Source organism: Notechis scutatus, chromosome 10 (genome assembly GCF_049901735.1).
Source record: "Notechis scutatus isolate UNSWTSFEM ecotype Mainland chromosome 10, rNotScu1.2, whole genome shotgun sequence".
Classification (NCBI taxonomy): domain Eukaryota; kingdom Metazoa; phylum Chordata; class Lepidosauria; order Squamata; family Elapidae; genus Notechis; species Notechis scutatus.
In genome coordinates this window covers 11,956,840-11,984,811 of record NC_142018.1, presented here as the reverse complement: position 1 = coordinate 11,984,811, position 27,972 = coordinate 11,956,840, and the positions used below count along the sequence as shown (strand labels likewise).

The 27,972-nt window shown below is 43.3% G+C and overlaps 1 protein-coding gene across 1 annotated transcript; it reads right to left on the bottom strand.

The window, feature by feature from the left end:
- Positions 1-442: 442 nt before the first annotated feature.
- On the bottom strand, positions 443-14,756 carry FUNDC2 (FUN14 domain containing 2). The gene is made up of 5 exons (XM_087972351.1): positions 14,493-14,756; positions 9,632-9,782; positions 7,837-7,912; positions 6,514-6,651; positions 443-4,957 (listed from the first exon to the last, which is right to left on the bottom strand). The coding sequence occupies exons 1-5, from the start codon at positions 14,665-14,667 to the stop codon at positions 4,880-4,882; spliced, it is 618 nt and encodes a 205-aa protein (XP_087828477.1). The 5' UTR covers positions 14,668-14,756; the 3' UTR covers positions 443-4,879.
- Between the last annotated feature and the right edge of the window lie 13,216 nt (positions 14,757-27,972).

Genomic DNA, 27,972 nt, shown 5'->3' with positions numbered 1-27,972 from the left:
TTGAAGGCCAGACATTGATAATACAGAGCTGGATAGACCAGTGATCTGAGTTGACTGTAGTTTTCCACGCTCAGGAAAAGAATTATTTGTGATAGAATACTACACAGCCTGGAATTAATAAAAAATGTCTGTATTGAAATATGAAATAGACCCACTGTTTAGTAGGGCATACAACAACTCTGCTTTCTAATTTCTTGGAAGTAATTCCAAGGATCTTTGGTCACTAACTAATATGAATTAGCAAAGCATCAGGTTGCCCTCTATTCAGCAAACATCAACAGCCTCATGAGATGAAAATTATTCTGAATAATTACATTCATAACCCTTCTCAACTTTTCCTTTTAATTCTTCTAGGCTTAATTGAAAAATGAGCCCCGCAACTTACAAGAGATTTTCCATTTTCCAAGAGATCTGATGGCATACAGATTCAATAAATAAAAGAGACTCTCAAAAACCATTTAATTCTCACTTCAAAACATTTGACTATTGTATAAAAACTTAGAACCATAAAATTCCTCTAAGTCTGACACAGAGGGCTGATTGGATTTGAATTCAGTTTTGCAACTGTGCCCCACCCAGGTAAATTAAAATTGATCCAGTTTCTATAATGGCTTAACTTCAATCTCCAACACCAAGCAACTCTGCATTGCACAGTAATAGTTTCTAGGAGAAAGACACATCTGTTTTACAATATTGTAGACAAGTGGGCCATTCATATTCCTGCAGGAAAAAAATATATTTTAAAAACATTTAAACAGATGACTGAATCCAAAGTGCTGCATAAAAGAGCTGTCAGTTGAAGGTCTTCTACTTAAGTGCTTTTAAAAGATTTTTTTTCTTTCCTGCATCCATTCTTTATCCCCCAAATCAGCTCAGTCAGCTTATTCAAGCTCCCTCTTGTGTTTAAAGCCGCCTTAGCATGGCATCTCCTGGTAGATAATAAAAACCTTGAAACTGGCCTCTGGTCTCCGTGAAATTCACCAAAGTTCTAAGGATCTTTGTAATTGTTGAAACCAGTCCTGCAAGAGCTTAGAATTCTGCTGCCCAAGGACTACAGCAACCATCAATTTCCTTTGAGGAGCAGGAACGACAAGACACATATGATTACATATAATCCCACATGTCTACTTTAATCTTTGCTCAACTACTAGAAAAGGCCATTATTCAAGATCAGCGTTTCACAAACTTGGCAACTTTAAAGACATATGGACTCCCCACATATACCGGCTGGGAAATTCTGGAAGGCAATTACTTTAATTTTTTTTTAAAAAAATGCTAATCAAGACCATGGCAAGCCACTGCTATTCAGAGATGACAATCCTTGGTTTAAGAATTCAGGGGTCTTCAAACTTGACCGCTTTAAGACTTGTGGACTTCAACTCCCAGAATTCCTCCTCCAGTCATGTTAGCTCAAGAATTCTGGGAGTTGAAGTCCACAAGTCTGAAAATTGTCAAGTTTGAAGACCCATGGTTAAGATGAATCAACACCTCAGTTCAATATATGGTAGCAAAAATGTCCTGCCTCCCAGATTTGGAAGTTCATGGTCAGAATCATCACCTAAAACCAGTGGATGGACTCAAATAATTTGACAACCGGTTCACTTGCCCCACCCACCACCCTTGCTTCCCCCGAGCATTTTTTCCCCTAACCTAATTTCCAGCTCTGTCGCATTTCCCCGTCATGTTTCTCACCATCATGTGCAGGGAAACAAAAGTTTGGGACTAAAAACAAAAAGTTCAATCAATTCCAACTTCGCGAGATCTTTTTTTTCTTCCCCATGACAAGTTGGAATTGATTTATCGCAAGAAGTTGGAATTTAACTTTTTTTTGAGTCCCACAAACTTTTGTTTCCCTGAACACGATGGTGACAAATGCGGCGGAGCTGGAAATCAGGTGAGCAAAGAAATGCTTGGAGGAAGCAAGGCCATCTGGTGCCAGGCGCTGAAACGGATTCGTTTCCCACCGGTTTGCCGAAAAAAAGAAAAAAAATTAAGGAATCGGTTCTATCAAACCGGTGTGAACCGGCTGAATCCCACAACTGCCTAAAACCAAATAATGCCCTGGGCTTGTCTTCCGGTTTTGTAGTCTTTGTAGGTTTTAGGAGCCGAGCAGCAGCCGCTAAATCCATAAAAGTCCTCAACTTAGAACTGTAGAAGTACTTTCACCAAATGATTCTAAAACTCAGGGACAAAGCTATGCCGGTAGCACTTGACTCACGATCACAATCGCGACTGGAATGTCTGCCACCAGGCCGTGTGGTTATTGAGGGAGGAGGTACCCAATTTTAGAACTTTGGCCATGGTCATTAAGCGAAAGACGGGGCAGTTAAGCAAATCCCCTCCCCCTCCCTTGAGACGCTCCCTCAGGTCACCAATGGCGATCATGTCCCCACGACACTGCGGCCATCGTAAACATGCAAAGAGCCGAAATTTGGATCATGTGGCTAGGGAGATGCTGTGGCTGTCCTAAGTCACTTTTTTCAGCATCACCGTAACTCCGTTATGAATGGTCGTAAGTCCAGGTCTACTTGTACTCTCCACAAAAGCAGTGGGCAAACAGAGCTGGAATTTCAAGGTGTTTCCAGATTGCTTAACGGGCCCGAGAAAGAGGAGACATTATGTGTCCCAGAGGTACTTTTTTCAAGAGGCAACTGGACTTTCTGTTTGTTTGTTTTTTTCCTTTGAAAAAAAGAGCTGAAGAAGCTTCTTGGATGAGAAGCGAAACGTCTTCAAAGAAAAACCAGAAAGTCCAGTTTTGCCTCCTGAAAAGAAGCACATTTGGAATAACCAATGATCTGGATCACTGAGAACCTCCATAGACAGGAAACCTAATTTGTTAGTTGATGCTGAGCAGGTAACTTGCAGTGACTTTTTGCTAGTCCATCGGCTGCAACAAAAGTTTCCTCGGCGTTAGCCATTAATAAACACATTTTCCTAGAGCTCACCTTTCTTTCACAAGTCTAGGCCAACCTAGTTTCCCATCTGTGCCAAGTGAAGACAAGCAGCACCAGCGACACTCGTACACACACCTTCCGCTTTCCCTAACCCGAGGTTCTTCAAATGTGACTGTCTAGATTTCCCATTACCCCATCTCTATGGTTGAAACACACCACCATGGGGATGGCTCCTTGTCTGATCAAAACCCTACGCTAAGGATGAAGTGTTCTAGTTGCCTTCATTCAGGTGAGGAGATCAGTGATTGGCTGTGACAGCCCGTCGGCCTTTAACTCTGGAGGGTCCAACTTATTAGAATATCAAGCTGGTTGTTTTCCTCGGATAGTCTCATGAAAACCAGAGGATGGAGTTTTGCAAGGTAGTCCTATATGTTCTTAGAAACATTCCATGAATCCTGAGGGCACATATAAGCCCTGATGGCGCAGTGGGTAAGAATGCAGTACTATATGGCAAGCGGACTCTGCCCAGTGCCAAGAGTTCGATCCTTATGGGGCTCTAGGTTGACTCAGCTTTCCATCCTTCTGAGGTCACTAAAATGAGGACCCGGACTGTTGCGGGGCGCAATATGCAAATGCTATTTCTACCTTGTAAACCACCCAGAGAATCCTGTAAGCAACTACAGGGCGGCCTGTAAGTATACATGCTATCGCTATTGCTAAAAAACACTCTTGGGAGGACGGTGTAAGCTTTTAATGGCACAGAGTTCTACCTATGAAAACCAATGAAAGAGGTTCTAGGCCAAGAAAGCTGCTGTTATTCAATAATGTATGCATTTATAGGAACTGGGAGGGGAAGAAAAAAAAAAGAAAAAGGATGACAGCTTTACAACCTATTGTTGCTATCCCACAGATGAGGTGGCAAGAACCTCAGGAGGAAGCACACATATATCTTCCTGCTCCATATCGCAATTCCTATAAAGGGAAAACAAACTTCAGGCAATGGAGCCCAGAATTTGGCTGCTTTTGCTCTGGGGTAAAGTTAGTTCTCTTATGCAGTGCTCAGGGCATAAGCAAACCCACCCAGCTGCCCCTTCACCCTTCAACCCACCGCCCAGGAGCTCTGAACCAGAGAGTCGAGGCCATCCACATTCATTCCACTCCCGGGATTCACTAGCGGTCTCGGCCGAGACTTGGGTTTATCTCGAACATCTGCAAAAAGGCCAGGCTCTAATCCTGCAGCCCCTTCCACTATCAAAGAACCCAGTTTTAAGATTATTTTCCTTGAGAGGCAGCGCTACCAAATCTTTCCAGGCCTCCAGGTCAGACAACAGAGGACTACAGAGAATCCCAACACGGCAGAGTCAAGAGTTTCCACAGATTTTTTCCAGCCATCTTGTAGTATAAATGAAAAAAGAAAAAGAAAAAAACAACCTTGGATGAGCGAGTCCAAGAAGCTGTTGCTCTCAGGCCCGGGCTTTTGTTAGGAAGCCGGGGAGAAGCAGCCATTTCTGGATGGCAGTTATTTCACAGGACATGCTCTCGTCCCGTCCTGTTGACCTGCTTGCTTCTCCTAGGTGGTGGAGGAGGTACTCTTGACACTTAAGGAGAGGATGAACACAAAAGCAGGTGCGATGGGTCCTTCCACAGTAAGTTGTCTAGGTTATGCCAGTAAAGGAAAAATAAATAAATGTGTGGGAGGGAAGGAGGAATTTCTGCAGATTCTGGCATCTCAGGCAGGGATTGAAATGCATCTTGAAGATCGATCCAAATTCCCTCCTGTATCGAATTAACAAATTTGGGGGTGGCGGGGGGAGAAGGGAAGAAAGGCTAGCAGTGGTGTTTCCGGATGCTACTTTGCAGGTATCGAAAGAAAGGCAAGTCAGGAGGCCGAATGCTTCAGCGGGCTAAATCAGGCAGTATGAGGAACGGAGCGGGAGATGGCCGCCAGGCCAGCCGGTGGAAAGGCAGATTGGGGTGGGGATTCCTTAAGAAGCCATGCCGAGCAAGAAGCCACCCACGAAGCCTCCGGACAGCAGGACGTTCCTCTTCAGGAAACTGACCGCCTGGAGTGAGAAAGGATAAAGTTTACAAGGGCCGGGCTTGGACTCTTCGTACTTCTGCTGCTAGAGCTATTAAAAGTCCGCACAAAGCAGGATTCCTCCGGGAACAGCGGGGAGATAAAATGACACACCGAGTAAAGCCAGCTACTTGGACTACTTTTGTGGTCTGTTGGCCAACGCCGGCAGCTGAACCAAGAGGAGGAGGAGGAGGTGGTGTGGGAGTCCGGGTCAGCAGTCAAGGCAACTTGAGAGCTCGAGGGGAAGAGGGAATGGAGCTGGCAGAGGGGGGGGGGAGAAAAGGGGGGGAGAGAGAGTGGGAGAGGGAGAAGGACAGGGAGAAAGAGAGGGAGAGGGAGAGAGAGGTGGAGGCCTGGGCTGTCAGTTAGCCCTCAGATGGAGAGTCAACAGCCCCCAGGTCTGGAGGTGGCTGATGAGGAAGGGGAGGAACAGCTGGGTCCAGTGCCTGATGCACAGATGGCAGAGGAGAGGAGAGCAGTGGAAATCTATGGGCCGGTCCTTGGGATGGAATAGCCACCCCTGCTAGCAAAGCCTCACCCTAGCTCTGGGGATAAAGGGCAGGGGGTGGAGATGAATAAGTGTGGCAGACAACTATTCATCTCCCTGCTAGACAGACTTGTTAGCCTGCTGTGAGAGAGAGAGACAGAGACAGGGACTTTTTGCTGGGGCTGCTGGCCCTCCTAATAAACTAAACATTTATTTAACTACAGAGGGTTTGTTGTGTTTGGGGAGCTGGGTCAGAACAACTACAATGGATCAAAAGCAGCACTCGGCTAAGCTCTCCTGCTGTCCAGAATTGTCTCCCACTTCCAGCTTAGAAAATACCTAATTCCCATGCAGTTGGGCACCTTTACGTGCACTTTGTAGCTGGGCACCTTTGTGCAAACTTCAATTCTATGTCTTTAGTATGTTGGGTGAACCCTGCTATTCTGGTTCGCAAACAAAGATTTACGCTTGAGCAGTGTCTGCAGAACCAGCGTTTATGGTTTCTCCCAAATTCTGTGGCTCAACAAGCCAAAGTTTAACACGCGTTAAGTCCTGTCTAATAACTGATTGATCAGCTCATGGAAGACTTACAGATGAGGTGGAGCAAAGATCCCAAAAGCTAACGAAGGGAGATGAGCAAAAACTACTGACTAATTTAGAGGATTTCCCCAAACGGGGATCCATCAGGCCACATGCAATCTAAGCGGACATGCCCTGTGGATATCCAGAGTTTTGTCAAAGTTGCTTTGAGGGGAAGGTGACAATGCAGGGGCGTAGTCCTATCTACACAGATTTGGGAAGGAGAGTTTGCGAAACTCTGTTAGGACGTTCACTTGACGTGTCTGGCTGGCTTTATGCTAGAGAAAACTGTGCCGCTGATTTTCCACAATTGTGTGACTGTTACTTAGCTTGGAAGGAAAACAGAGCCCTGGGAGGGCTGCAGATGGCTAACCCCTAATTCTTTTGTCTCTCCTTCTCTATTGCACAACCCTCCTGCTTTTCTTACTCACACCCCAGTGGCCATCTTTTCTGCAGGTTCTGGCCTTCAGTCTCACCTCGTCGAATTGGCTCTTCACCTCTGGCACCAGCTTGCTGGAGGTGCTGCCAGAAAACTTCAGGTGCTTCTTGGCTTTGCTCACGTCTCTCTCCACCATCTTCCAGTCGATCTTGATGTAGCCCGTGTGGTTTGCAAGCTGGAGCGGGGAGAGGTTTCGTGAAGACGGGGTTTGCACATAAAACCAGGTTTTCCCCTGGACAGTGCGCTCATTCCCCCTGTTGACTCACTTCGTGACAAGGGGGGAAAAAATGGCGTGCAATGCAGACGTTCCCTCCCCAGGGATAAGCAGAATGACTGCAGAGCAGGACCTCAAACCACCTGACCCTTGCAGGCAGCTCCAAAGGATACCACCATCTTATAGCTAGTCAAACTGCAAGGCTGGTAGGGGTATGAAAGACCCCAGACCCCTCAGCAAACTGTCCTGATGTTATTGAACTACACAGGAGAGTCATATGTTCCCTGGTCCTGATCCAGAGGTGACATTCAGCAGGTTCTGGCCAGTTCTGGAGAACCAGTAACAGAAATTTTGAGTGGTTCGGAGAACCGGCAAATCCCACCTCTAACTGGCCCCGCCCCTGTCTATTCTCCGCCTCCCAAGTCCCAGCTGATTGGCTGGGTCTTCTTTGGTTGCTCTGCATGGGAGAACGGAGCTGGAAAGCAGGTTAGTGGGTTGGGGAGGGAATGGGGATTTTACAGTATCCTTCCCCTGCCACACCCACCAAGCCACGCCCACAGAACTGGTAGCAAAAAATTTTTTTTGAATCCCATCACTGTCCTGATCTCTACAAGCCAAGATGTCCTATTGGTAACATCAGGGTATCCCACGATACACAATATGAGCTGGCCAGAATATGTCCCTAGTCTAAAAAGGTTCTATATTAAAAGGTGAGTGGGTCAGATCTGAAAGTGCCACATGGCCAAGTCAGAAAGCAAGAGACTTAAGGGCTCCACTGAACTACTGCCATTACTATCACTGCTAGGGAGCGATGCGGTGGCCTAGAGGTAGAACTCTCGCCACACAATCTGGAAGCTGTGAGTTCAATCCTAGGTAGAGGCAAACATTTCTTGCTCTGGGAACGTTGAGATTATATCTGCTGAATAGAACCCCGCGCTGGTGACAGGAAGGGCATCCGGCCAGTAAACACTCTGCTCCATTCAGTGGCCCAGACTCCACTCCGCAAGGGATTATGGGGGTCATTCAAAGAGGATGATTGCTGTCGCTGCTACCATGAGATAAAACCTGAGGGTGAAGCTCTTGCTGAAGACAGATTCCTCCTTGTACCGCTGACCACTCCCAAGCCCACAGTGGACAGAAACCAACCTGGAGCAGAAAGAAACCTCCTCCCACTGCGGTCGCTGCTAGTTTGCCAACCTTCTGGAAGATGAATCCAGTGCACCTGCGAATCAAAACAGAGCATCAAATAAAACAAGGGTAGATGAGAGTCCGTGGTTCGGGTACCAGCTGAGAATCCAGGAGACTGAAGTCCCATCTTAGGCATGAAAACTGGGCCAATCGCCAGGAGTTCTACCAGGAAAGCTAGTTGGGTGAAGAGGAGAATGTGAGTTCTACTCCCGCATTAGGCATGAAAGCTGGCTGGGTGACCTGGTATATTTATCACCAGGAGACTGGGAGTTCTAGTGCTACCTTAGCCATGAAAACCAGCTGGGTGACCTAATATATTTATCACCAGGAGACTGGGAGTTCTAGTGCTACCTTAGCCATGAAAGCTGGCTGGGTGACTTAGTATATTTATCACCAGGAGACTGGGAGTTCTAGTGCTACCTTAGCCATGAAAGCCGGGTGGGTGACCTAGTGTATTTATCACCAGGAGACTGGGAGTTCTAGTGCTACGTTAGCCATGAAAGCTGGCTGGGTGACCTAATGTATTTATTACCAGGAGACTGGGAGTTCTAGTGCTACCTTAGCCATGAAAGCTGGGTGGGGACCTAATATATTTATCACCAGGAGACTGGGAGTTCTAGTGCTACCTTAGCCATGAAAGCTGGGTGGGTGACTTAGTATATTTATCACCAGGAGACTGGGAGTTCTAGTGCTACCTTAGCCATGAAAGCTGGGTGGGTGACCTAATATATTTATCACCAGGAGACTGGGAGTTCTAGTGCTACCTTAGCCATGAAAGCCAGCTGGGTGACCTAATATATTTTTCACCAGGAGACTGGGAGTTCTAGTGCTACCTTAGCCATGAAAGCCAGCTGGGTGACCTAATGTATTTATCACCAGGAGACTGGGAGTTCTAGTGCTACCTTAGCCATGAAAGCTGGCTGGGTGACCTAATGTATTTATTACCAGGAGACTGGGAGTTCTAGTGCTACCTTAGCCATGAAAGCCGGCTGGGTGACCTAGTGTATTTATCACCAGGAGACTGGGAGTTCTAGTGCTACGCCATGAAAGCCGGCTGGGTGACCTAGTGTATTTATCACCAGGAGACTGGGAGTTCTAGTGCTACCTTAGCCATGAAAGCCAGCTGGGTGACCTAGGTGTTCTAGTGCTACCTTAGCCATGAAAGCCACCTGGGTGACCTAATGTATTTATCACCAGGAGACTGGGAGTTCTAGTGCTACCTTAGCCATGAAAGCCAGCTGGGTGACCTAATATATTTTTCACCAGGAGACTGGGAGTTCTAGTGCTACCTTAGCCATGAAAGCCAGCTGGGTGACCTAATATATTTATCACCAGGAGACTGGGAGTTCTAGTGCTACCTTAGCCATGAAAGCTGGGTGGGTGACTTAGTATATTTATCACCAGGAGACTGGGAGTTCTAGTGCTACCTTAGCCATCTGGGTGACCTAGTATATTTATCACCAGGAGACTGGGAGTTCTAGTGCTACCTTAGCCATGAAAGCTGGCTGGGTGACCTAGTATATTTATCACCAGGAGACTGGGAGTTCTAGTGCTACCTTAGCCATGAAAGCTGGCTGGGTGACCTAATGTATTTATCACCAGGAGATTGGGAGTTCTAGTGCTACCTAAGCCATGAAAGCTGGCTGGGTGACCTGGGGGGTGGGATATTTGAAGCCAGGTATTATGGCACCACTTGATTGACCTCGCTCCTCCATCACCCACCCTTCAATCCACGCACAACCTGCATACGCACCATCCTGTGACACCTCCAATCGCCAGCTGGGTGGCCACGTTGTATTTTTCCTCGTTGGAAGTTGAGCTCGGCCCAAACAGTTTGCGCCACCACGGTTGATTCTTGGTGTATTCAGCCAGGTCCAGCACATCCTCGTCACTGTTCTGCCTCCCTAAAAAATAAAAAATAATAAATCAGGCCCAAATCATAAAAGGGGATAAAAAAGATAAAACAGTGTCTGTGACTTACAAAAGAAGGGAGTTTACTCTGCAGCAATAATGCAAAAAAGTAGTGAAGTGGCGCACAAGTACTTTCTCAAATGCAATTCAATCAATCAATCAGAATAGAGCTGGAAGGGACCTTCAAACACTGCTTTCAGCTATGGATTGTTACCCATAATTTATTGAGTGGATGGAAAATGACATCATTTGCAAAAACAAAAAAAAAAAACCAATGCTTTGCGGGCAAAAACATTAATAAATCATAATCAAATCACAAACAAGTCAAGCATATTTTAGCCTAGCATATTTTAACCGTGCAGTGGTGCAGCTGTGATGACCCAGGGCATGGAACAAAGGCCACACAGTCAGATAATCAGTAGGAGTCCCTTTATTAGTTCCAACTTTGCCCCCAATGTCTTGGTTACCTTCTGGGCTGGAGAAAAACTTTCCCAGGAACAGCCTTTGGCTGCAGGGAATCAAGTCCAAAACACGGTCAACAAAAACTGTAACTATAAGTCTAATCAAGGCAAAATGAGGTAATTAGTTTGGCAGGGTAGGAGCAAGAATTCCAGACATGAAGGCATGGCAAAACTCACATGGTTGGGAAGATGCCAGGAACACAGATAAGCAAAGTCAACACAAGATAAATTCATGTTTGCTCCCAGCAGCTGCCGCAGTCAGCATGCATATCTTTTAAACTCTCATTCTCAGCTGTGGCTAATGAAGGGAATCAGGGCCCTTTCCTCCCCCGTAAGCCATGCAACCCACTTTGCTCTCTCCTCTCTTCCTCCCTGCATGCCCTAGAATGAAGATGGAGTGGGTCTGGGTCTTCCTGTGAACTCCCTCTCCCTTGTTCTACCTCTTTCCTGCTCTGCCCAACCGGACTTTTCCCTCCTCCAAACGCTGTTCATCTTACTCCTCAGTTTCAGACTCCGACACTAGCATTGCAAGCTAATTCATTGCTGACTGTAATATCAACAATAACAACAATGCCTACAACTGTATTGGGTGCAAAGCCCGACAGTGTTATAAACTTGATACAGAAAAGAACTTTTCATCTCAATTTTCTTCCAGAAAGTTTTACCTTTCCAGAAAGTGCAAAAGCTCCTAACACAACAAAACACAGGCCATGGTGATGGAAAAATCAAGAAATACTGAATACTTAATGAGAACCAACTAAATAGCTCAAGAGTGCACAAATGTTTATGTTTTCCAAAACTTTTCATAGCATACAATTAGTTGTTGTTGTTTCTTACATCTGTATAGGGTTTATTTGTATCCACTAACATGGAATACAAACATATTAATGACCTGAATGGAAAGAAAGTTTCATTAATTTGCTACTTTGCTTTCTAAAACTTTACATTCAAAACTCTGTATACTGAAAATTAATATCAACTGAGATCCAGAAACATCTGAAACTGTAAAAAGTATCCTTGTCTTTTAGTTTAGTATTATTATTAGTTAAAGATCACCGTCTTTTGAGCTGCTTTGTGTTGTGCCTGCATTCAGCTGAGGTTTTCAGTAAGAAATTATTTAGCTGCAATAAATAAATCTGAATTAACATGTCCTAAAATTTGTCAAATTAGTTCTTGACATTGAATTCCTTACCAGAATTTTTAATGGTGTTTTAAACTTGCTGTATTGTTGCAAAGGACCTAATGTATTGGTATTTTTGTATTTCTTGCTATGCATCTTTCCTTCCCTCTGTAGCTTCTCGGTTTTTTTTTTTAAATACTTTATTAAATTTCCGCAAAAGTTAAAACATACAAAAACCAAGAAAAGGGTTAAAAAGGAACACACTAAAGAAAAAGAAGGTGCAAAGGAATAATAGAAAAAGGGGGGAAAAAGCAAAGTAAAAGGTGTTCTGAAGAATTCGGAAGGTTGCACATTCTTTTGTTTTGTTTTGGTCTGTCCCTATTAAAGATTTTATTCAACCATGGATTTTGAACTGCTTCCCATAATCTACTTTCAAGCTGCAAAACCAGAAAAGGGCATACTGAAATCCTCTGCTTTTTTAACGTTACTTAACAGAATAACAGAGTTAGAAAGGACCTTGGAGGTCCTCTAGTCAATCCCTGCAACAAACAGGAAACCCTATACCATTTCAGACAAGTGGTTCGCTCAGTCTCTTCATAAAAATAAAAAAAAAACTCCAGTGATGGAGCACCCACAACTTCTGAAAGCAAGCCATTACATACTATACTGATTAATTGTTCTCACTGTTAGAAATTTCTCCTTAGTTCTAGGTTGGATCTCTCTTTAATGCGCTTCCACCTTACTTCTTGTCCTGCTCTCTGGTGCTACAAAAAATAGGTTGACCCCCCTCACCTCTTCTTTGTGGCAGCCCCTCAAACAGTTGAACACTGCTATCATATCGCCCACAGCCCTTCTTTTCTCTTGACCAGCCATACCCTATTCCTGCAACCGGTCTTTGTATGTTTAACTCCCAGCTAAAACATACAGAGAACCGGCAAATTAGTTGATTGCTAACAGAAGACGGGGTAATTTTTCAAGGGCAGCATTTTTTTAGTGCAGCCAAGTGCTGTGTAACTGATACCTAAGATGCAGCTAAGTCATATGTCCCATTTATACACACCAGCGAGTAACTTCTGATCATCAGTCACACTCTCAACTCAACACACTTGGCAGGACTGTGTAAACAATCCTTATGTGCTTTTTCCCCAAAACAAAATGTACACATAAATAAGTAAAATGATTTTTTGGGAAAAGAAGAATGCCAGGGGTAGGTTTGTGGGAGGGGCAGTAATGACTCATTAAGAATGGCTTTTTGAATCACTCATGAAAACGCACAGTTTTATTTTTAGTGTACAGTGCAAAAGGATGAGGGGGGAGTGGAATAAATGCGAAATAAGGCTTTTTCTTATTTCCAGCCATAGATCCAGTAGCTCAGTTGAAACAGACTGAGCAAGAACAGGCCTTCAGGGCAGTCCTGAAGGTGGATGGATTAAGTGGTGGTGGTTTCTCCTTCTTCCCAAACTTCTCTTTGAATGGAATATAGAATAAGAGTTGGAAGGGACCTTGGAGGTCTAATAGTCCAACCCTCTGCACAGGCAGGAAACCCGATATCATTTCTGACAAATGGTTATCCAATCTCTTCTTTAAAACTTCCAGTGTTGGAGCCTTTACAACTTCTGGAAGCAAGTTGTTCTATGTTCCACTGGTTAACTGTTCTCACAGTCAGGAAATTTCTCCTTAGTTCTAAGTTGCTTCTCTCCTTGATTAGATTTCCACCCATTGCTTCTTGTCCTGCCCTCAGGTGCTTTGGAGAATAATCTGACCCCCTCTTCTTTCTGGCAGCCCCCTCAAATACTGGGACACTGGCTATCATGCCACCCCTAGCCCTTCTTTTCATTAGACTAGGATGTGGTAAAGCCACAAGCAGGACGTCACAGCTCTGGATCAACGTCACTTATCTTTAGTATAAAGGAAGCCTAAGAACTCCCTGCAGAAGTGGTTTCTAAACTATCTGACCCAATTACTGCTTTTCCAGGTCTCAAATAATACCATTACTCCCAACACGCATGTACATACAAGTACAGGGATACACGTACAGGGACTTGTTTAAACAAGTGTATCAGCTGCAACAATTCCAAATTGAGTCAATTCCAAACTGCTCCAATTTCTCCCAAGTTATGTTACCAATATTATCCCTTTGGGACAATGGCCTGCAATTTAAGGATGGTTGCCCTAGATAGCTATGGCCAGGGTCAAATGAGCAAGAGAATGTTCCAAGTTGCTATGAGAAAACTCTGAGCATGAAATAAACGCTATATGTGTGTGTGTGTATGGATATGGATGCTTAATGTTGTGCAAATGTACAAAATGAAGTGGGATATAGTAATAATAAGTAAACATGAGTGGATAGAAGCTTTTTTTTAAATAGTGTGTCCAAATAAACTATTAGGCAACTCAGAATAGCCCAAAGCACGGAGTGTTTAAATTAAAGGGCCACAATTTCTAAATTAAATGTCTAAATTAAAGGATCACAATTAAAGGATTTGCTAAATTAAAGGATTTCTAAATTAAAGTTCTAAATTAAAGGACCACAATTGCTAAATTAAATGAAAGAATTTCTAAATTAAATTTCTAAATGAAAGGACCACAATTTCTATTTCAATGTTTGTCAAACCTGGCAACTTTCAGAGACCTGGACTTCAAACTCCCAGAATTGCCCAGATATATATATATATATATCAAGTACATATATAATGACGTGGGAAAATACCCAAACAAAGCTGAAGGCCATATATAGGTGTTATTAAAAAGTTAATAATTTAATTTTGCTTCCAGGACCATACATGGAAATGGATTTCCTCTAGCACCTTTCAAGGGAACTTCCCTGATTCCATTCCCTGCCCTTTGGGGCATCTTCCTTACACCCTTGTAAGGTAGGACCAGCCACAGGGGTAGAGGCGTGTGGTCCAATCTCCCAGAGGCTGGGGAAGATGGGTAGTGGAGTCCAACAGGTGCAAGGGATCCCCTTCAAAGGATGGGGGAGAGGGAGGGACTGAGGGGGCGGAGCTAGCCGTCAGACCCGCCTCCCGCGGTGACGTCACTCCCGCGGTGACGTCACTCCTTTATTCCCAACGGCGGGCAGGGGGCAAGGTGAGGGAAAGGGGGCGGCGGGCGTCCCTCACCTGGCATGATGGTGTAGAGCCGGCGCTGCTGTTGCTGCGCCCGTTTCCTGCGCTTGGCCTCCTGCTCGAGGCGGATGAGGGAGGAGCACGAGTGGGCGCCGCGGCCGTAAGGAGGCTCCACCTCCTCTTCTTCCTCCTCCTCCTCCTCCTCCCCCGGGTAGGCGGAGCCCTCCATCGCGGTCCGGAGGGCGCATGCGCACTCTTGCCTGCGCGTGGAAGGAGCCGACTAGCAGTGCCGCCCCGAGCGACGCGGCGTTTTTGTGCATCACCTAGGCGACGGCGCGGTGGGCGGGGCCAACAACACGCTCTGTTTGTGGGCGGGGCTTGTGGCGTCATCGGCTTAGGCCCCGCCCCCTTGAATGCTAGAAAAGGGGGTCTGGACGTCCAGAGGTGGCTTTCAATCCCCGATCTGGGGAAAATAGTGCCTCTGAGAGTGTGCAGAGTTTTTTCTTATTATTCTTCACCCTCCTGTGCCACTGAAAGCCATCCTTGCTGTGCAGGGTACCCAGGCAGCAGCCTCACTGAAATAACATGGCTCAGGGCGTATGTGGCACATTTTTTCAAATGTGTAATACGTGTGGAAGGATTCGTGCAATATGTAGAATTACCAGCGCAATCCAATTTTTTATTAAAGGACCCAGCCAGATCCAAATAACATCCCACAGGGTCTACACAGCCGTGGGAAAGTAAATTAAAACAGCACTATTCTCAGAAAAAGTAATTTATTGCAGCAATTGTGACATTTGCAAATCCTGGACTGCAACACCAAAGCTTTTCATGTAACACCTTGCAAGAAAGGAAGAGTTAAGTTTTGATTCATACAAGGATACCTAAATGAGACAGGGCTGTCTTAATGCCTGGGCCTGATGGGAACTTGCCAGTGGGCCCCTCGAGCATAGCCCACCCCTCATGCTAATCTGTGTATTTTAACCTTTCAATGCACCTTGTATCATATAAATACAGCAACATATTTATTACATTTTGCTGCATTTTTTAAAATTAATACTAGCATGCATTAATAGAGATTAACACTGATTTTATTTTGTTGGAAGTGCCAATAAAATAAATATATGTTTAATTTTGTCGACCATGTATGTTTTTATTCCTGTGAGCAGTTGTAGGGGCCCCAGTACAGTGCTTTGCCCGGAGCCCATAATCCTCTTAAGATGGCCCTGAAATGAGAATGCAATCAATGCAATCCGATTTTATTAAAGTCTAGCCAGATCCAAATAACATCCCACAGTGTCTACACCACCAGGGAAAGTAAATAAGACAAAGCAACATTCTCTGAAAAAGTAATTTATTGCAGCACTCTGACATTTGCAAATCCTGGACTGTGCAACACAAAAGATTTTCATATCTACAAGGATACCTGAGAATGATAATTACTAAAACGGGTTTATAGCATCCAGACTTGCTCATTCCACCCACCACACTTTAGAATTAGAATTAGAATAATAGCGTTGGAAGGGACCTTGGAGGTCTTCTAGTCCAACCCCCTGCTTAGGCAGGAAACCCTACACCAATTCAGACAAATGGTTGTCCAATCTCTTCTTAAAAACTTCCACTGTTGGAGCATTTACAACTTCTAGAGGCAAGTTGTTCCCCTGATTATTTGTTCTAACAGTCAGGGAAATTCTCCTTAATTCCAAGTTGCTTCTCTCCTTGATGAGTTTCCACCCATTGCTTTTTGTCCTGCCTGCAGGTGCTTTGGAGAATAGCTTGATTCCCTCTTCTCTGTGGCAACCCCTGAGATATTGGAACACTAATATCATGTCACCCCAGTACTTCTTTTCATCAAACTAGACATACCCAGTTCCAGCAACCGTTCTTCATATGCTTTAGCCTCCAGTCCCCTGTCTTATTCCGCAGCCTGTAAAATAAGGCATGTTTAGGCGCCATGGATGGATAAATCAGATTCTCCTGGAAACTCCTGCTTAACTACTCTTATCATGCTTAGGGAGCTAGTTCCTTGCTAGTCTAGAACAGTGTTTCTGAATCTCATCAACTTTAAGCTATAGCTTATGACTCCCACCATTCTGATAGTTGAAGTCCACCCCTCATAAAGCATGCTGGCTGGGAAATTTTGGGAGTCTAAGCAATGGTGGGATTCAAATTTTTCTACTACCCGTTTTGTGGGCATGGCTTAGTAGGCATGGCAAGGGAAGGATACTGCAAAATCCTCATTCCCTCCCCACCCCACTAACCTGCTTTCCAGCTCTGTTCTCCTGTGCAGGGCAACCAAAGAAGACCCAGCCAATCAGCTGGGACTCAATGGGAGGCAGAGAATAGATGGGGGTGGGGCCAGTCAGAGGTGGGATTGGCCGGTTCTCCGAACTACTCAAAATTTCCGCTACCGGTTCTCCAGAACTGGTCAGAACCTGCTGAATGGCCACCTCTGAGTCTAAGTCCACCCATCCTAAAGTCACTGAAATTGAGAAAAATGGACTTAAATGAGGATACAGTCCTTTCTATTGATCAAGTCCACATCATAGCATAACTGAACCCAGCACCTGACAGACATTTCCAGGGTAATCCACTTTACCTTGAGGATCCCCAAAGGGACAGGAGATGGGATACCTTTTTTAAATTTGACCCTCTTTCCTTGCTGGGAAGGTTGAGAAACACGGAAGGATAGAAAAGTCACTTGTGGAAGGAACAAATTGTTCCAGTTGTTTCAAAGGTGGAAGATGGCAGTAGGCTGTGATGGCACAAGAAACCCAGTAATCAGATGTAGCTGTTGGTATTATCGGACAGATCCTACACCAACTACTGAGCAGCCTGTTCACATCAGGGTCTGGAGTTCTCTCCATTGTTTTCAGAAAAAAATATATTCATGGTTAAAAAGAGAGACGGCTCAGTAGAAGAAAGTCAGTGGTTCCTGCCCTGGCATTTCTAAAAAGCTTGTGCAAGATGCTGACTTCCTAAGTCCTAAGAGATGGTATGGTTCTGAAACATAGCAGTGATGGGTTTCAAAAAGATTAATGATGTGGGGGTTTTTTTTTCCCCCTGGCAAAATAAGGGCACCATTATTAAGTGCTAGCCTCTTCCTGTGTGTTCATCAGGTTGTCCAAGTTGGAAAGAGAAAATAAACCACCTATGACTGCCAATGAACAAAATTAGTTCAAACTTGCTGGACTGAAAATCCCTCAAGAGGATAGATATATTAGAAGCTGGATTAACATCTAAAAAATTATGCCTTAAGTTATTATCTAGTGGTTGTATAGAACAAACTTCAGCGAGGTTTACTTCGACTTTGAAATGAAAAGAGTAGATTTCTCCACCCAATCCCAACCAAAGGACTTTGTGCTTATGCTTACAATTCAACCATCCTTAGCTCTTAAATCCAAACTGGATTTTAAAATTAAATTTAAAATAAGATGAAGATAAATTCAAACCGAATTAAGCTGAGATAAGATTACATGAAATCCAAACCAATTAAACTAAAATCCTCACTAAACAGAGAAATCACCTTTCTATGCAAACCTCTTGCTCCTCTTCACTCAAACTTTAGTCCTTTCCCCCAACAGGTCTTAAGGAGCTGGAATGGCAGTTCCATATTTGGGATCCCCAAAACCTTGCTGATTTAACCCAGGGGATCTGGATATTTACAATTGCACGCAGAATTATCTTGTTCCTGATCTAGAAATTCCGTCTCATTGAGCCGCTGAGTTTAACTGTACTAACAATCCAAGCTTGCCTGCGGTGGCCCAGCATGGACCATTTCTCAGATTCTCCAGCTCTCTGGCTACAGAGCAATGTATCGGCTCCAGCCATAACCCCACAATACCATTTTTTGACACCCCAAGCAGAAAGTTGTGAGAACCAGCCTTTTCTGTTGGCTTGATGTCAATGCCCAGTCTCTCTCAGCATAGAGAACGTGGCAGATTATCTATCCAGCTTGGGACTCATGGAGTATAACGGCGCTCCACTCACACGGTTCAAGAGAGGAAGCATTAATGCACCTGCTCAGCTGCGGTCTGACAGCCCTAGATGATGAGGGAAGCGCTTCTTCCTTCCTGCTGCAAGGAGAAAGAAGACTAAGAAAAGGGTGCATCGTGCACAATCTGTGAATTAAGGCTGGCCTGCCTAGCACTTCCTCTGCTATGGGCAGCAATGACAGAAATCAAAGGCTGGCTCTTATATGTTTTCCAGGCTCCCACATTTCTTAGGCTTGCAACACCACAGATGGCAAGCAAGAACATGCATTTTTTGTGAAGGCATCTGGCCAGCTTAAGGGAGACCACTAACCTCAGGGTAGAGCCTTTGAACCTTCAGTGCAGAAAAGTCCAGGAAGGGAGACTTTGAGATGGTGAAGCCCTTCTTGGAGCAGATCTTCTTCAGCAGCCTGTTGGGTGGTTGCTTTCCAGTTTCAGCCTGAGGAACTGCGGCCCACCCCTCCATACACCACGAGAAGGAAGACGTGAAAGCTTCGGCTTGGTCTCATCCTGGTCACTGCCACCCTGCTCTGATTCTTGTGAACAGAATGTCAGGACAGACTCAGGGTATTAGTAGGGCTGCCAAAACCTTGTGAATTCCCCTCCCTCGGTTAGGCCAGCTCTGTTTCTTCTTACTCATCCTACCAGGGACAGCCCCAACTATTCACAACTGCTAGCCGAGCGTTTCTAAGATACCTCAAAGTGTGATCTTCAAAACAACTAACAGAAAAGAAGCTTGTGGATATTTTTTCTTCTTCTCCTCCTCTTTCATTTTCTGGAAATGAGCATGCTTCGTTCCCGATGCTTCATGTTGCTGGGGGATTTTCATGGGCCTGTGTGGATCTAGATGACTTTAAAGACCTTGATAAGTAAAAGGTAAAGGGTTTTCCACTGTCCAATGGTCTCCATTCTTATGGGGCAGTGTTTATCTCTGCTAGGTAGCCAGCATTGTCCGAAGACATTTTCCATAATCATGTGGCCAGCATGGTTATACACCAAAGACACACTGAATGCTGTTGTCTTCCCACTGAAGTGGTACCTATTTATCTACTCGGATTTGCATGCTCTCGAACTGCTAGTGGGCAGGAGCTGGGGCAAGGAATGGGAGCTTACCCGTTGCGTGGCACTTGGGTCTCAAACCTGGGCTGTCAGCTTTCCAGCTGACAAGCTTAGTGTCTTTAACTGCTGAGCCATTGTGCCCTCTCTTTTTGATAAATTAATAAATGAATGTTAGAAACTGGCTTCAAGAGCACTACGGTACCAAATTGTGTGCCACAGTCGGTCAGCCATTCTGAACAACCGGGTTTGAGTGACACAGCTGTCTCCAAACCTTGCTACGATTTAGTTTTTAACTTGCATTTAAGCCATTTCTGAACTTTCTGGAGTTTTCCTTAATACCCAGTTTGGTTGGAACAAATCATATTCTGTCCATACATTTATGATTTCGAAGGGCACATCAGACCAGGCAAACGGAAACTGCCTGGAGACTCCAGAGAGAGAGAAAAACAGATATATAAAAATAAAACAGGTTGTTGTCCTTTTTATAATGTGAAGGGAATCCAGATATAGGTATAATAAAGAGTATTGTTTACAGCAGGAGGTGCTAACATCAATAGAAAGCGAACTGATATTTCAAAGTCTGTAGTTCTATTAACACACACGCACACACACACACACACACACACACACACTGTCCCGAGTTCAGTGGCCATTTCCATAAGGCAGAAAAGCAGGACACTGATTATATTTTATTTATATATTTATTTACTATCCTGCCTTTATTGTTTTTATAAATAACTCACGGCGGTTAAACATAACTAATATTCCTTCCTCTTCCTATTTTCCCCACAACAACAATCCTGTGAGGTGGATTGGGCTGAGAGAGAGGGAGTGGCCCAAAGTCACCCAGCCGGCTTTCACGCCTAAGGTGGGATTAGAACTCACCGTCACCTGCTTTCTAGCTTGGCACCTTAACCATTAAACCGAACTGGCTCTCATCGGTTTTGTCCTATCTCAGCCTCCATTCACTGGTCAAGTGGTGCAGGGTTCCTGCCTAAGCAGGAGGTTGGACTAGAAGACCTCCAAGGTCCCTTCCAATGCTGTTATTGTATTCTTATGACCATTTGGAGTTATAGCAGCCCTGGAAAAAGTGACTTGTGTTTTTCACGCTTACGACTGTTGCAATATCCCCATGGCCATGTGATCAAAATTCAGACGCTTGGCAACTGGTTCATACTTAATGACGGTTGCAGTGTCCCAAGTTCACATGATGCCCTTTTGCGATCTTCTGACAAGCAAATATTAACGGGGAAGCCAGATTCATCGAACAACTGTGTTACTAACTTAAGCACTGCAGGAATTCACTTAACAGCTATGGCCAGGAAGGTCATGAAATGGGCCAAAACTCACTTGACAACTGCCTCAGCAACAGAAATTCAGAGCTCAATTGTGGTTGTAATTCAAGGACCATCCATATTTGCCATGCCATTGTCATACCCCTGTCAGAGTTTGAATCCAAGGAGGAAGACGAACAGCTGACAGGGAGTGGGAGTGTGGCTCCATTGGCTGTGGAGGAAACTAGGGAAGGGCCAAGTCCAGCTGGGCAGAGCAGAGAAGAGGTAGAACAAGGGAGAGGGAATTCGGAAGAAGACCCCCAACCCCACCCCCTCTTCATCCTAGGGAACGCAGGGAGGAATGGAGAAGAGAGCAATGTGGGTTGTGTGGCTTACGGGGGAGGAAAGGGCCCTGATTTCCTTCATTAGCCACAGCTGGGAATGAAAGTTTAAAAGAACTGAATGCTGACTGCAGCAGCTGCTGGGAGCAAACGTAACTTTATCCTGCATTGTCGTTGCTTATCTGTGTTCCTGGTGTCTTCCCAACTGTGTGAGTTTTGCCGTGCCTTCATGTCTAGAATTCTTGTTCCTGCCCTGCCAAACTAATTACCTCATCTTGCCTTGATTGGACTTATAGTTACAGTTTTTGTTGACCATGTTTTGGACTTTATTCTCTGCAGTCAAAGGCTGTTCCTGGGATAGTTTTTCTCCAGCCAGAAGATAACCAAGATATTGGGGGCAAAGTTGGAGCTCATAAAGGGACTCTTACTGATTATCTCACTGTGTGGCCTTTGTGCCACGCCCTTTGGGTCATCACAGCCATGCTTCTTCCATCCATGCCTGAATCTAAAAAACACACATATTTGACTCCTGTTTTCTGCTTGAAGAAACTGGTTCGTAGAACTGAAACTTCACTGGATGAGTATAAACCACATTTAGCTGGGGGAAAAAAAGACAGGTTGTAAAATTGGACGTTTGGTTCTATTCCAGAAATGCAACGATTGACTCACCAATGACACATCCAGAGCTGTGAGTTGTGATTTGATTGTGTTTCTTCAAGGGGTTGAGCTGTCAAGGAAATGAGCAAAAATCTGGAGGAAAAATATTGATGCCTTTTCCCGCTCCTATTATTGTTATGGCTGCTTCAGCCAGACAGGCATTATTAGTTCACCTCTTTGACTGGTACTTTGAATGACTTTGCTATCCGTTTTTCTCCTGGAAAATAAACATCAAGCTGACAAAATTGACACCTGGATGTTGTCCCAAAGGTGTTTTTTGAAAAGCAGCTGGACTTCCTTTATACTTTGAAGACGTCTTGCTTCTCATCCAAGAAGCTCCTTCAGAACATCAATAGAATAGAATAGAATAGAATAGAATAGAATAGAATAGAATAGAATAGAATAGAATAGAATAGAATAGAATTCTTTATTGGCCAAGTGTGATTGGACACACGAGGAATTTGTCTTGGTGCAAAATGCTCTCAGTGTACATAAAAGAAAAGATACATTCGGTAAGAGTCAAGAATCGGGGGGAAAAAACAGCTTGGAGAATGTCTTCAAAGAAAAACCAAAGTAAGTCCAGTTTGCCTTTTGAAAAATATATTTGGGACAGCTGTGATCTGGATGACTGATCTCCATAGAGATGTACCTGAAAGGTTTTTTGCAACCACTATTATGTGCAGTTTGAGGAAGATTGCATGATGGGGGTTGTTAGGCTTGGAATACATTTTGCGATTCAGTAGCTAAAAGGGTGAATGCAATTCTTGGCTGAATCAACAGTCCTCCAGTACAGGTAATCCTTGATATGTAGTTGGTTACTTAGCAACCGTTTGAAGTTACAATGAACTACATTGCTGCTACTTACACCTGGATTGAAAATTCCTATGATCGCAGCCCTTCCCTGTAGCCAGGTGACCAAACTTCCGGCTCTCAGAAAGACAGCCGCAGTTAATTTCTATCCCACCTTATTATTTTTATAAATACCTCAAGGCAGTGAACATATTCCACACACCTGCCTATTTTCCCCACAACAATAACAACAACCCCAATTTATAACAACCCCTGTTATCTTATAATTGCTTGACAAAATCAATCAATCAATCAATAAATAAATAATAAATAAAACCCTGTAAGGAGGGCTGAGCTGAGAGAGTGACTTGCCCAAAGGCACCCAGCCAACTTTCAAGCCTAAGTGGGACTATAACTCACAGTCTCTTGGTTTCTAGCTTGGGGCATTAACCAGTAGACCAAACTGATTCTATTTATAGCTGTATGCAGTGTTCTTCAGTCATGTGACCATGATTTATGATGGTTTTGCTGAAAACAGGCACTAACTTCTAGTTTTTGGCAAAACTGCTTATAGTGAACCATTGGTCTTCCTTCCTTCCTTTCTTTCTTCCTCTCTCCCTTCTTTCCTTCCTTCCTTTCTCCCTCCCTCCCTTCTTTTCTTCTTTTCTTCTTTCCTTCTTTCCTCTCTCCCTCCTCCCTCCCTTTCTTCCTTCTTTCCTTCTTTTCTCCCTCCCTCCCTCCTCTCCCCTCCCTTTCTTCCTTTTTTCCTTCTTCCCTCCATCTCTCTCCCCCCCTTCCTTCATCCTTCCTTTCTTCCTCTCTTCCACCCTTCTTTCTTCCTCTCTCCCTCCCATCCCTCCTGCCCTCTTTCCTTCATTTTTAAAACATTGGGTAGTTTTTTTTCCTTCGTTTTCGTTTCTAATTCATGGGGGTGGAAATGGTGGGAAACGAAGCAGGGAATGGATGTTCTAGAATGGTTGGCTGGATAGCCTGGTTTGGTGAACAGATCTATGAATGAAGGAGGGCATCTCTCCAGACCTTTAATGGCTCAGTTCAAAAAGTAGATTTCAGGAGAAACCAACCTGTCCCATAAACTTCACTGACTGGAATTTCTCTCCTAAGTTTCTTACTTTTTGCAGTTGAAGCTTACTGGTGGAGATTGTGTCCCATCCTCTCCAGAACCTAGAACGGACATTGGTGGCAAGGTATCTTAGGGTGCTTCGCTACGTGTTTCTTTGTCTGTGCGTGGAACCTTGAAGGACATAATCTAAACAGTGTGGATTTCCTGTACTAAACCCAAGGAAATGGAGAAATCGCCTGAAAAACAACAGAAGTGATTTTTCGAACTCTTTGCTTCTCAGCAGAACGTATTCCATGCATGACCAAGATGAGTTTTTTGGAAGTCAAGGGGGAAATTGACCGAGGCCAGGGGCTCATTGCTTTGGGCTCCCCAAATGGGCCCCTCAAATTTTTCTAGGGGCTCTCCCAACTGAGTAGTCGGAAATATCAAGTTTCACAAGCCACCTACACTTTCCTGCTTATTATCTGGGGAAATAAAACCCGGTAGCTGTAACCACCATCCATTCTTCAGGGAAAGGAGATTGGGGTGGGGTAGGTTTTCCTGGACGTGAATGTGGGACAAGACAGAGTCTGAATTTAAAAAAAAAAAATGTTTACTGGCAATCCTATGAAAGAAAGGAGGAGAGGAGGGGGGAGGGGAATTCTTTTTTCAAAAAATTATTCATATTTTGAGTTTGCTCTGAGGTTGTGACCGATTTCCTTCAACTATTTATGAGAATTATCGAAAGAATGCAAACAACTGGAACTAGAGAACCCAACTAGGTTGTCCATAAGTGCCATCGTGATCGGCAACCGGCTATTTAAAATGCCGACGTGTTTCACTAAATTGCCTGTTAGACAAAGCACTTGTGGGGTCAGTTTTTCTTTTTAGAAGAAAAAGCAATCTGTGCATTATTTTATTTATTTAGAAAATTTATATTGCTGCCTACTCGCACATGATACTTATTTGAAAAATAATGTGTAAAATGTTTAAGATTTAAATGAATACTAATATTAACAATAGATTTGAATTGATATGGATTGTGGTTTTAATTATATTATATATTTATAATTTTTTCTCTTTTTAAAATATAGTGTGTAACTTTAGAATGTACTAAGCAGAATCAGAATGGAAGTTATGCATTATACTAAGTGTTATAAATTTAGGGGAAAGATATAAAGGTGTCATACTCCAATCAGTGATTACAGGAGAAATTTTGTTTAATGAGAAAAGATAATAGACCACTGGAAACAGGACAGACAAAGAATATAAGTATAATGATCTGAATTGAGATGAAATAAATAAAAATAAAATTAAATAAGTTAAAAGAGGGGAGAAGCTATACAGAAAATGTAGAATGGTAATAAGATATGGAATGGTATATAAAATGAGCATGAATTTGAATTTGTGTCTGTACGAAGAGATGTAACCCAGGATCAAGCTGCTTTCAAAAAATATGTTTTATGTTTTTATGTTTTATGTTTTGTTTGTTTATGTTTGTTTTTAAAAATCAATAAAAAAAATTATTAAAAAAAAAAAGAAATGGAAGGATTTATATTCTTTGCAGACCAGCTGGTCATTTGCATCCTTTTAGAGTCATTGAGGCCACTTGGAGATTTGTCTGTGTCCTCAGGGTCACCTGAGTGGTGCAAATGCATGTAGAGCCTTCTTGGAACTGCTGAAAGGACTGGGTTGTGGAGCTGTGCGAGAACGGATTTCCAGAACAATTGCAGACTACAGGAACCATTTGTTTGAGATGGTATAGGTTCTCCTGCTTGAGTGGAGGGCTGGACTAGAAGACCTCCAATGTCTTTTCCAGCTCTATTCTATTCTATTCTATTCTCTCCTCTACATTCTATTATATTCTAATTTCCTTGTTCTGTTCTCTTCTGTTCTCTTCTAATTCTCTTCAAATTCTCTTCTATTTTATTCTCTTCTATTCTCTTCTATTCTATTCTATTCTATTCTATTCTATTCTATTCTATTCTATTCTAATTTCCTTGTTCTGTTCTGTTCTCTTCTAATTCTCTTCTAATTCTCTTCTATTCTCTACATTCTATTCTATTTTAATTTCCTTATTCTGTTCTGTTCTATTCTATTCTATTCTAATTCTATTCTGTAATACTATTCTATTCTAATTCTATTTTACTATTCTGTAATTCTATTCTAATTTCCCTATTCTATTCTATTCTATTCTATTCTATTCTATTCTATTCTATTCTATTCTATTCTATTCTATTCTTCTAATTTCCTGGTGCTGTTCTGTTGTATTCTATTCTAATTTCCTTGTTCTGTTCTATTGTATTCTAATTCTAATTCTAATTCTAATTCTAATTCTATTCTATTCTATTCTATTCTATTCTATTCTATTCTATTCTATTCTATTCTATTCTACCCTACTTTACCCAACTCTACCCTACCCTATTCTACTCTACTCTACCCCACTCTACTCTACTCTACTCTACTCTACTCTACTCTAATCATGCTTCAGTTTGAGATGCAGACAGCATAGACTCATCCCCCACAGCCTGCGCTTGGATTCAACAATGAAGGGACACAGGGCACAAAACATCCTGCAGAAAGCACAGCTCCACAACACACAACACCATGACTTATGAGCTTGTGTCAGACTTGGGCTACACCAAGGTAGTTACAACATTTGTGTGATAATGTAGTAAAGTTACTTTATGGACCCTATTGTTTATGCACTCTGTTGTTTCAACCATTTAATTTTCTTCCAACCCGATCATTAGAACTTTAGAATACAACTTTACAAATTGTGTCTAAATCTGCTCTTTTCCTTCCTTCCTTTCCTTCCTTTCCTGACCTGGTTGCGGCTTTGTCAACCTTGTCCTTGTTATTGCTATTTCGGGGACAGGGTCTGCCTGAAGGTTGCAAATCTTTAGGGAGGGAAATGATTTGGGACTTGCTTGTCAGATTATCTCTAAGGGAATGTAGCTCACAACAAGGACGTGCATTTTCTACACCAATCTGTAACATGGAATTATCTTTGAAATAAACCAGAAGACTGAAAAGAACAATGCCCCATATTGTTTTAACATGTTCCCATCCTATGACCGTGTGGTGTATCTGTTTTGATCAGGAATACAAAATATTTTGGTCCTGTACAGTTAAGAACCAAGATATGTTTTCATACAAGGAATTGTGTTTCGACAGTCATTTTAACATGAACATGTGATTTACATAAAAGTTTGAATGAATCACCCCACATCACCCTTTGCTGAATCCGAAGGAGGAAGAAGGGTTTTTGATCAAGTGAAAAGTGAAAAGATTGCGAGGGAAATTCCTCATTTCTCTTCGGTCTCTGTCTGAGGAATGACTCAAAAAAACCCTGTTAATTCCAGACCCAGATGTTTCCCTACTAGGGACCAAACGAGGCAAAACAACATCTGTGAAATTTGCAATTGTGTTGACTGCATTTGCAAAATAAATAGCGTTTGAGAGCTCTAAGCTAGGAAGCAGGAGGGTGGAGGAAGTGGGTTTTCTAACCAGCAGATAGAATTTCTGAATATTGGTGGCCTTGGTAAGTTCAGCTCAATTTCACACAACCTTCCAGAGACTGCAAAACATGTAATAAAACTCAGCAATTGAGCCCAAAGGAGAGAAGGTCTTTTAAAACTGAAGAAAGAGAAAATTAAATATGTCAAAAACCTCCAACCTGTTGACTTTTGGAAACAAAGGAACATAAAATAGCGACACTGATCAAATCAAAAGAACATCTCATGTCGGCCAATCCATGTAGGAAGACTCCAGAAGCCATAGTTTCAACAAAAATAAACAGATTCAGAACTAGGAAGTACAAGCAATTAGAAGTTCTGCAAATAAGAAGTTAGAACTGGACCTGGGAAGAGAACACCAGAAGTGGATAGAGAGAGAGATAAAGGATTCTCTGCGTAAGCAATTGAAGAGATATCACATGGAAGGAGCTTGATGGCTTATTTTTTTATCATCTGAGACCATAGGACAATGGCATAATGGTCTTACAGGAAGGCAAATTCTGATTGTTAGAAAAAGTTCCTATGGATAAGAGTATTTCAACAATAGAACCAGTGACTAAATGAGACAGAATGACCATCTGTGTTGATGTGTCCAAGCAACAGAAGTTGGACAGTGATGTGTTGGGAATGTTTGGGTCTCTATTTCCATCCCATTAATGGCCAGAAAGCATCTCCAATACTTTTTTTTATCCAGGAATCCAGAGACATAGAAACAAACCCAGGTTTACAATATTTACTGAAGACTTCCTAAACTAAGAATGCACTTATCTGCACATCCATGCATACCTGTCCAGCTCAAGGTTTATCTGGCCTGATTAAACATGTATCAAGTTCCAGAAGAATC

What these genes read in the sequence shown, in the direction of transcription:
- FUNDC2 (XM_087972351.1), bottom strand. Translation starts at nt 14,667, where the DNA reads ATGGAGGGCTCCGCCTACCCGGGGGAGGAGGAGGAGGAGGAGGAAGAA. An exon ending in GCTCTACACCATCATGCCAG is followed by an intron (nt 9,783 to 14,492) that starts GTGAGGGACGCC and finishes TTTATTTTTTAG; the next exon opens with GGAGGCAGAACAGTGACGAG. An exon ending in GAGGTTTCTTTCTGCTCCAG is followed by an intron (nt 6,652 to 7,836) that starts GTTGGTTTCTGT and finishes TCCCCGCTCCAG; the next exon opens with CTTGCAAACCACACGGGCTA.